This window comes from Sinocyclocheilus rhinocerous, unplaced genomic scaffold (assembly GCF_001515625.1).
Source record: "Sinocyclocheilus rhinocerous isolate Xijiao unplaced genomic scaffold, SAMN03320098_v1.1 scaffold235, whole genome shotgun sequence".
Classification (NCBI taxonomy): domain Eukaryota; kingdom Metazoa; phylum Chordata; class Actinopteri; order Cypriniformes; family Cyprinidae; genus Sinocyclocheilus; species Sinocyclocheilus rhinocerous.
Window position 1 is genome coordinate 731,394 of NW_015646367.1, and position 9,809 is coordinate 741,202.

The window sequence follows — 9,809 nt, forward strand, 5'->3', positions numbered from 1 at the left end:
CGTTAAAAAAACAGCAGCTCACATAGTTTTTAAAACTCACTAAAATCTCACGTGCAGCAAAAAAAAGTCATGCAAGTTTGAAACAACTGTGGGTAGTAAAAATGACAATTCATGATCATTTAGAACCAAACTATTCCTTTAAAGAGGCATTTCCTGCCAAGATAAGAGGCAAGGGTTAGTAAAATATATATATTTGAAGTTAAAACTACACAAAAATAAAATTGCATGACACCTCATCAAGATGACAGCTGTTTGGCATCCACACACAGACGGTTTTACTTCCTAGGCTCTGAAGCACCGATAAGCCGTTTCATTTGGGAAGGTGAAATAAAAGTCGCAATTTCAGTAGCTGCTGTATCGATGCTCACTTAAACCACTTTTGATGGGCATAAAACACGGTGTACCTTCTTCAACAGATGCACACTTTATAAAAACTAAAACACAGAAAACCCATCACAACAGCCTACTGCACTCGTTTCATTCGATTATTTAGACTTCAGAATTTATTTGATTGCATAAACTGCATTCTGGATTTTAAAGGGATTGACTTTAAAGCACTTTCTAGTGCTTGGTGCAATTGACCGTAATCGTATTCTGACTGGCCACTGTGCTGTACCTTTCTACTCAATAAAATCAAACGCAAATCTAACAAACATACAAAACGACCAAATGTCTGTCCTGATGAGAAATTTCTCCTCAGAGTGAGAGAAATGCATGCAACCAGCACCATTTATGCATCCCATGTTCCATCTTACACAGTTGCTGATGCCGCCACGGGCCGCACCTAATAGCACCATGCATTACGCATTATTTAGTGCAGATTATCACCTTTAAACAGCGGGACATGCTTCAGATGGCGCATGGAGAGACAGTAAGGCACCCGACGCTCACTGCATCCTTCAAGTAAAACACTATACTGACCCCTAGTGGCCCTCCAGTGATCGAGCACGAATCAGGTGCTGTCAGAGCTTCTCCTTGAACACGTGGCCCAGTCGGTCCCTCGTGCCTAGGCGAACTGAAGCATGAACCCGCCGGTCGGACTCGAACAAGTACAACAGCAGAGAAATCCTTTGAAACAGGCAGGGCAGTGAAAATAGAGACGTTGAAACGGTGAGATTTTTTGTTAAGGCCGTACAGTCGAACGTGGTCGCAACTGTGCCCTTGGTTGGACTAAATGAGGTGCGTTTGTTTCGTTTCTGACCTCCCACCATCATGCATTTCTAGCAGGCACTTGTTAACACACGACAGTCAATCGTCAGGAAACGCTGCTGTACTTTCACCAAAAAGAAACTATAAAAGTGCCAAACATGCACACCTCCATCTTAAAAACCAACCGCAATGCCCATCGCATGCTTTCGGATGCCTTTTTTACCCCCCAGTCGCAACGGGGGTATTCTCATCCCGCTAATGGATTATTGCACTAAACTATGTATGATATGTCACATAACATGGACTATGCATTTTAAATCGAGACAAAGTGCAGGAGGGGAGCGAACGAGACAAATGTGCTAGGAGCTGCGTTTGATCGAGACTAATAAATATTGGAGGGAATTCGGGTGTTAAAAACAAGAAAAAGCATCCAAACATGATCACTTTGCGCTGTAGTACATGAAAGCTAGAGCGTAAATTTGCTTAAAAAAATCCAACGGTCAGCCTTCTGCCCCCCCCCGGCGGGGTATGTCATAAAGGACTTTACGCTCGGCAATGGCACTTCTCTAACAATAAAAGCTTGTTTTTCTGTTTTAAAACGCTAACGCACAATTGGTTCTTCACGACTGACTCTTTAACACGTAGTTAAGTCACCATTGGCTACAAAAATAATTGAGAACGGGAGGAAAGTACATTGCTAGTGTGAGCGCCTCTATCCGCAGGCGTTCCCCGAAACTTCATTTCTTCTGGACTCAGTCTTTCCATCCGCTTCCATTCCAATCTCATTTTGGGCGAAGGACAATAAGGGGCAAAAGTGCTGTTAGAAAACGTTGAGGTACAAGGCGTGACAGGCAGGGAAAGTAATTAAACGTTACGTCTACAGACAGGAAGAGGAGCGGGGACATAGACGGGCTTCCCTTTAGGTTTCGGTTTTGGAGGGGATATGACAGAACGGCCTCAGTTGGCTGGTTTAATATTGCATAATAGTGCCGAGGTCCACGTGTGGAATTAAAGCAGGCCTTCCTCATCCTGCTGCACAGTGTCGGGGCGGGCCGCGCTTCCATCGCCACAGAGATCGACCCACAGGGATGCACAGGCTTTTGGGAGGTGTGACGGCGTGTGTATGCGGTTGTTGGGTTTGTGTGCGTGACTAGTCGAACGTGGGATGGATGTGAGCTGGCTTAGGCAAAGTACATGGTCCTCATGGTGTCGTGGTGAATCTGCACAGCTTTGGCCAGCGCCTGGGGATCCCGACCGTTACTCTGTCCGGAGACGTGGCTTCCCTCGGCACTGAGAGAGACAAGAGCGAGCAGGGTTATTATAGTTTACTACAACCATAAAAAAACATTTCCCTTGCTTAATAAAATTTTTTTTTTTTTTTTAAATACGTTTAAATAAAAAAAAAAAAAAGGTAAAATTTAAATGTAAAAAAACCAAGGCAACATTTCTCATTTTTATTTAGTTAAACTTGATTAACTATAATAACTGAAATAAAAATGAATAAAAACTGTAGACATTTTGAAAAACAACAACTGGTAAAAATGACAAAGCACACAACAAAGTTACTAAAACTTTAAGTAAATTTAAAATGCTAATGAGAAATATAAAAATAAAAACTAATTAAATTTTTTTGTGAAAACTGTAATAGTATCTCAGTGATACTAAAATAACACTGCAAGGGAAATTGTGTTACAGAAACCTTGAGCGATCACAGAACACAACACAAAATCATAATCCTGCTTAATTTGCAATTTAGGACAAAAACAATTACAAAATTGATTATACTGAAAAAATGGCTTTTGGATTTTACTAAGTGTTTTAAGGCAAGTGGTTACATAAAATTAAAGTTATCTTAATTTTAAACCAGGGTTATTAGAGTTAACTAAAACTGAAATTAAAATTAAAACCATAAAAATCTATTTCATTACTTAAATAGTAAACTCAAAAAGAAACATTGACTGAAGAAAAAAAAAAAACACGTTATTTCAGCTAGTTGACAAGGCAACATTTCTCATTTTAATTTAGTTTAGCTTGACATACTAAAATAACTATTTATTTATTTATTTATATTCACATTTTAACACCATGCCAGCATCAAGGCTATTTTCATGGTGATCTAAAATAACTAATACTGAAAAAAATTAAATTAAAATTAAATACTTACAGACATAAAAAAAAACTAATAAAAATTACTAAAACGTTTTTAAATTGAATGAAAACAGAAAATGTAAACTGATTCAAAATATATATAAAAAAAATAAAAAATCTCAATGGTTCTAAAATAACGGTTTTAAACATACTTTTTTTTTTTAGAATTTAGTTATTAGATTCTAGTCTTAATAACAAATGTTGTCATTTCATCTCAAACGTCAACATAATAACTCTATAAAAATCTCAATGGTTCTAAAATAACGGTTTTAAACATACTTTTTTTTTTTTAGAATTTAGTTATTAGATTCTAGTCTTAATAACAAATGTTGTCATTTCATCTCAAACGTCAACATAATAACTCTTTTCAAACATAACTAAACATTAAACATTAACAGGTCTTTTCCTTAACCCAAAAAGACATAAAATAACACTTAAATTCAACATTTGCTCTCCTGATCCAGCAATATGTAAAGCATGCTGGGAGTTAACAACTTGTGGTCTAATTCACCTAACAATACAAAACTTTTTAGCTATATCATCAGTAACAGTGCTATTGTAGGACAATGCCACAGATTTGGGTCTTGGCACACACACCTGTCGTGTTCTTTGTCCACCAAGTGGTATCGCGCACGGAAGGCCACCAGATGGGCGTAGTAGGCTGGCGCGGGGATGGAGACGGAGCGGGTGCAGCGCACATACGTGTGGCACAACTGGTAAGTGAGCAGCTGGAACTCATCAGCAGTGAAGCAGTTGTCGTCCCACAGGACATGGTAGTGGGAGGGTCGGCTGGTGCCCTGATGAGAGGAAGACAAAGAAAAAAGGAGGAGGAGTCAAACTCATGAATGCTCAAGGTACGCTATCAAAAACATCTTGTACGATACTGTAGCTTGATCGGACTGACAGGGCTGTCGCATTGAGGGACTATCACAAAAACAAGACATTTATAAAGACATTTTATTTTATTAAATAAAACCATTATCAAAGACGTAAAAAAAAAGAAATTATATTTAGCAAAAAATATTTTATATTTTTTTTAATTTCTGCATTGTAACATTTTCTCTCACAATTCTGAAATTTTTTTTTTTCGTGCAATTCTGAGTTTATATCAATTCTGAGAAAAACTGTGAGATTTAAACTCATAATTCTGAAAATAAAAAACCCAGTAGTGGGAAAAAAAATATCAAAAATGTTTCCTCAAAATTGAGTGCAAGTTTTATAATTCACACTTTTTTCCGTAAAATTACAAGTTTACATCTCATAATTCTGTAAAGTTTATCAAAATTCTGAGAACCAAGTCTGACATGTGAAATATAAAAAGTCGCAATTACTTTTCTTATTTTTAATCCATGGCGGAAATTAGCTTCCATACATTTAAACACATTTTTTTTTTTTTTCAAATTCATATTATAATGCGTCCAGACATTTTTCTTTTTTTGTTTTTTGGAGTAATTTTGTGCCATTCACCAACATATACTCAAGACTGGATGCCTGTACTGGATTACATAACAGTTATTCACGCTGCTAAACCCAAATTTGCGTGCAAAATCATTTGTGGAGTGAACAAGGAGGCGTTTTACACACAACACCGGACCAGCGGGCAGCTTAAAAGGCAGGAGGAAGTGCCATTTGGGGCCATGAAAATGTGTTTGTCTGTACCTGTATTCCAGCATGACTGCAGAGGTAAAAGTCAAACTCGTAGGGGTGTGTGATATCCGTGTCGACTGTCGTACCAGCAGGAATGTTTCCGCTGCGACCCACCTGTGGAGGAAATAAACAGAGTCATTTAAAGGATGCAATCAATGCCAAAATTATGTTTTCAAAAAAGGTGCAGCCTTCAGGTTTGTCTGAAAACACTTCACCAGATGACATTCCAGAGTTCTTAATGAACTCTCCTTAATCTGACCTAGGTATTCGGTTTACTTCAATTTATAACTATTAACTCGGGATGGGCATTTTAGAGCGAGTACAAATAAAGTGCAACAGGTGTTGATAAAACCACTGCTTTAATAGTGTATCAAAATTAAAGTTTTAAAATCGCTTTTTAAAAAATATTTTCAGACACTACTATATGCTCTTCTACTTGTATAAAACAAGTAGTGTTATGATTAACTAATAGCTTTTGTTAACTGAAATAGAGCTGAGATATAATAACATAAATATTAGATTGAAAACTTAAACAGAAAATGTCGCACTGGCACCCTAACTGAAATAAAATAAGTTTCAGTAATAAAATTACTCAAATAAAAAATAATAAAGCAAAACACATATTTAAAACCTTAAAAATGTTAACCATAAAAATAATAAATACATAAATAAAAATAATAACATTAACAAATAAAAAAGCTAATTGCCAAGGCGACATTTCTCTTTTTCATTCGGTTTAAAATAAACTAAAAATGAATAAAAACTATACATATTTAAAACAAAAACACTTTAACCAAAATAAAAATTAAAAAGGAACATATCAAAAATAAAAACTGATTCAAAATATTAATAAATACTATAATAGTCTCTAGTGTTGCTTTCGTCAACGAAAATTATGACTAAATATCGTCGTCAACGAACCTTTATCACGTGACGAAAACGAGACGAGACGAAAATGCTGGTCATGTGACGATGACTATAATTAAATGTATAATGCAATATCGTTGACGAATAAAAACGAGACTAAATGTGGTTTACAAAATAAAAACTATGCTAAAATGTCTCTTCATTTTCGTTGACCAAAATGAGACGAAACGAAATGTTATAACGTTATTTCGTCTCGTTTAGTCGCGTTATTATTATTAGTATTTATTAGTATTATTATTAGTATTAGTAACAGTATTTCTGTTTCCTGTGTCTCGCTTCAGGGGCTGCATCAGGCACTGCGCAGACGCAGGCCCCACTCGGGGTGCCGCGTCTGTCGAGAGCAGCTATTATATAATATCCATTTCTAATGTCACCAATAATTAGAGATGCACCTCTCTCAATGATACTAAAAAAACCTGAAAAAAAAACCCTAGTAAAAATGACAAAAGCACACAAAATTACTACGATTAAAGTTGATGAAAACTGAACAAATAAAAATAAATGCCAATTCAAAATATTAATAAATGCTACATAAATAATACTAAAATAACACTGGTAAGTAGAAATCCCCTTTTTGGCACACTTGCGTATACAGCAGCTGTTAGGAGCGTTAGCATTCAGTGTCACGCATCCTTCATTGTTTTGACGACTGATCCTTCCTGTCACTTCTGTGAACTCAAGTACACTATGCATCTGAAGTCTCACAATCATAAGCCTTCTTTCATCATAATTTTAGAGTAATCTGACTCTCCAGAGGCGCTTAAACAGGTGGCACACTCACCCTCTCGTTGCGATCGGCACAGAAGAGGCGCGTGTGGTGGCGTTTCTGCACCACTATGTACGTGATGCCAGGCTGGTACTCCTTCTCCAGACTGATACAGGCCTCTCGAATGGCCAGCAGCTCATAATACAACACCTATGAGCAGAAACAGGATAATGTTTTATACTTTAATGAAAAGAAAAAGATTCTATTAGTGATGGGAAAGACAAACGAATCCACACCTGTCTAAACTGGCCCTCAGACACGCCGTCTCTGTAGAAGATGATTCTGGTGGGTTTGTAGCGAGTGGACTTGTAGAACTGAATGAGTAACTCTCGCACCATAGAGGCCAAGTCCTGAATCACTTCCTGTCTGGGTCTCTGGACACGCACCGTGGCGCAGTACCTGCTGGGATGAGCGTCCATACTGCCCACCACCTATACACACACACAGAGAGGAAGGTAAATTTTATAGTCATGATGTTACTTAATGTTATAATATATATATATATACACAGTCAAACCAAAAATTATTCAGACACCAGATATAATTCTGGTTCAATAATGCTGCAGCCAGATTTCTAACTGGAGTCCACAAACAGTTACTCTCTAGCTGAGCCTCGAACATGACTGAAGTCAAGAGGGGATCGTGCGTTTGCTGTTGTTGGACCTAGGCTCTGGAATAGCCTTCTCTTTAATCCGAGATCCCTGCCCTCTGTACATGAGTTTAAATTGAAGTTAAAGGGTTAGTTCACCCAAAAATGAAAATTCTGTCATTAATTACTCACCCTCGTGTTGTTCCAAACCCGTAAGACCTTCGTAAGACAGTACCGTGAACGCGCGTCCACAAGTGACGCAGTAGAGACGAAAATGTGGAATAAAGTCGTTATTTTTGTTTTCTTTGCAACGTGGTAGTTACCTTGCTGTCTATGGGAGGGTCAGAGAGCCCTCAGATTTCATCAAAAATATCTTAAATTGTGTTCCGAAGATGAACGAAGGTTTTTCGGGTTTGGAACAACACGAGGGTGAGTAATTAATGACAGAATTTTCATTTTTGGGTGAACTAACCCTTTAAATCTTATCTTCTGGCCCGAGCATTTAGCAACTCTTAATTATGTTTTATTCTCATTATCTCTTATCTTAGTTTTATACTCTGTAAAGCACAGTGGTCAACTCCTGTTGTGTTTATTTGTGCTATATAAATAAATAAAATGATTTTTGATATTTTTTACTAGTGGATGCAGGACACTATAGTTCATTTATGTAAGTGAGGATAGCAAAATGAAGTAAACTGTGACATGTCATACCCAAAAATTCTTCATACAGTGGACTACCAGTAAAACTGATAAAAATTTGTTACCAAAATTATTCAGACACTTTGACCTGACCGTGTTTTGCTTAAGTGTTTTTTCTTTAATTGCTAATGCTAACTTTTTACACCACAGACTGAACAAAATTAAGCATTGCTTGGTAATTGGTTGACCTAAACTGGTATGATCTAATTGTGTACTTAAATTTAACAGCTGACAGCTATTCAATCTAATTAATTACATACCTTTCTATCAAAGTTATCTGATATTATCAAGATTAATTTGTTCTGACAGTTTAACTCTTGAGTTCTTGTCATATTTTATTACCATTTTCTAAACTATAGCAAATAAACCGTGATAATGTGAGCAATGTTGAAGGTGTCTGAAAACATTTTGGTTTGACTACATAACGTATCTGTTATATCATTCAGCTCTAAGCGACACCGACCGCTGCAATGGAGGGTTTCTTCCCGTCTCCTGCAGGTGGATGCGTCACATCCGCCCCCAGAAAGATGACTGGCTGCTGAAACACTGACGGCCTGAGAAACAGCACATACAAACACACTACATTAGTTAAAGAGTTCATGAGCCATATTTAACACCATCACAAACCAGCCATTAGCAATGTTGTATAATACTGCGTTGGATAGTGTCTACAAATCAGCTTTGTCTGTATGTAACAGTCAATAAATCAGGGTTTCCCAAAAGGAGGGTTTATGAGTGAACTGCAGGGGTTTCAGGATTTGATGAAAAGCAAACAATTAATCAAATAGAATGTAAAATGAAGCCAGTGCTACACCAAAATAAAAGCTAGAGGATTTGAATTGTTAAAAGCTTGAGGGTTTGAATATTTCAAAGTTTTAACTTGTAGTCTAAAATAAAATTATAATGATCAAATATTCATTTTTCAACAGTAATAGGCTACATTCTTTATTTTTAAAGAGTTAAAGTTACTATCTAATAATAATAATAGTGTTAATTTCGTTAACGGAAAGTATGACGAAAAATGTTTGTCATATTTTAAGCAATCTGGCAACCATGCGCACGCGCTCGCTCCTCATTGCAAAGGCGCCGCCGCAGATGATCTGAAAACAGCGACAAACAAACTGGAGTTTAGCGATCTAAATGAAAGCATCACTCAACCGGTTTGTGTTCTGTCATGAGATCTCGACTCTATTGTTTGTGATTGTGATCGCTGAATAAATGCACTTACTCAACTGCTGTTGTTTTAATAGAGAAATAATTTGGAATTAGTCTGGAATTACTATAATTTCACTGTTATTATAGTTAGTTATTATAGTTAGACTAAACAAAAACAGGACAAGGTTGACTAAATATGATAACTAAAATGTACATTTGAGTAAGACTAAGACTAAATTAAGAATGGCTGCCAAAATTAATACTGCTGTACGGTTAATTAATAATAATCTTATTGCTAAAATGTCAAGTTTTCACTAAAACTAGACTAAAATACTTTAGATTTTCTTTTACTAAAACTCGACTAAAATGTTGAGACTTTTAGTCGACTAAAACTTGACTAAATAGGATAAGGTTGACTAAATATGATAAAAACTAACAAGGACATTTAACACGGGACTAAGACTAAGACTAAAATTGAAAATAGCTGACAAAAATAACACTAATTAATAACAACCAGTATTCTGCCAAAATAAAAGCTAAATGATTTGTAATGTTAAGATTGAGGGTTTTAATAATTGAAATTTAAGCATTTAAGACAAACATTAGTATTGTAACTTGTAGTCAAATAAAATTATCATCATCAAATATTAATTTTTATTTTAACAGTAACAGCTTACATTCCTTTATTTTTACAGAGATAAAGCTGCAACAACAACAATAATAATCATT

The 9,809-nt window shown here is 36.2% G+C and overlaps 1 protein-coding gene across 1 annotated transcript in view; it reads right to left on the bottom strand.

Moving 5' to 3' along the window:
• Positions 1-2,084: 2,084 nt before the first annotated feature.
• Positions 2,085-9,809, bottom strand: part of LOC107707627 (protein argonaute-3-like) — a 34,353-nt gene continuing 26,628 nt past the window's right edge. The window contains exons 10-15 of the mRNA XM_016511702.1: positions 8,389-8,504; positions 6,874-7,068; positions 6,653-6,787; positions 4,957-5,058; positions 3,895-4,094; positions 2,085-2,439 (exon numbers count right to left, since the gene is read on the bottom strand). Of these exons, the coding sequence (XP_016367188.1) occupies positions 2,331-2,439; positions 3,895-4,094; positions 4,957-5,058; positions 6,653-6,787; positions 6,874-7,068; positions 8,389-8,504 (857 nt within the window). The 3' untranslated portion in view covers positions 2,085-2,330. The remainder of the gene's footprint in view (positions 2,440-3,894; positions 4,095-4,956; positions 5,059-6,652; positions 6,788-6,873; positions 7,069-8,388; positions 8,505-9,809) is intronic.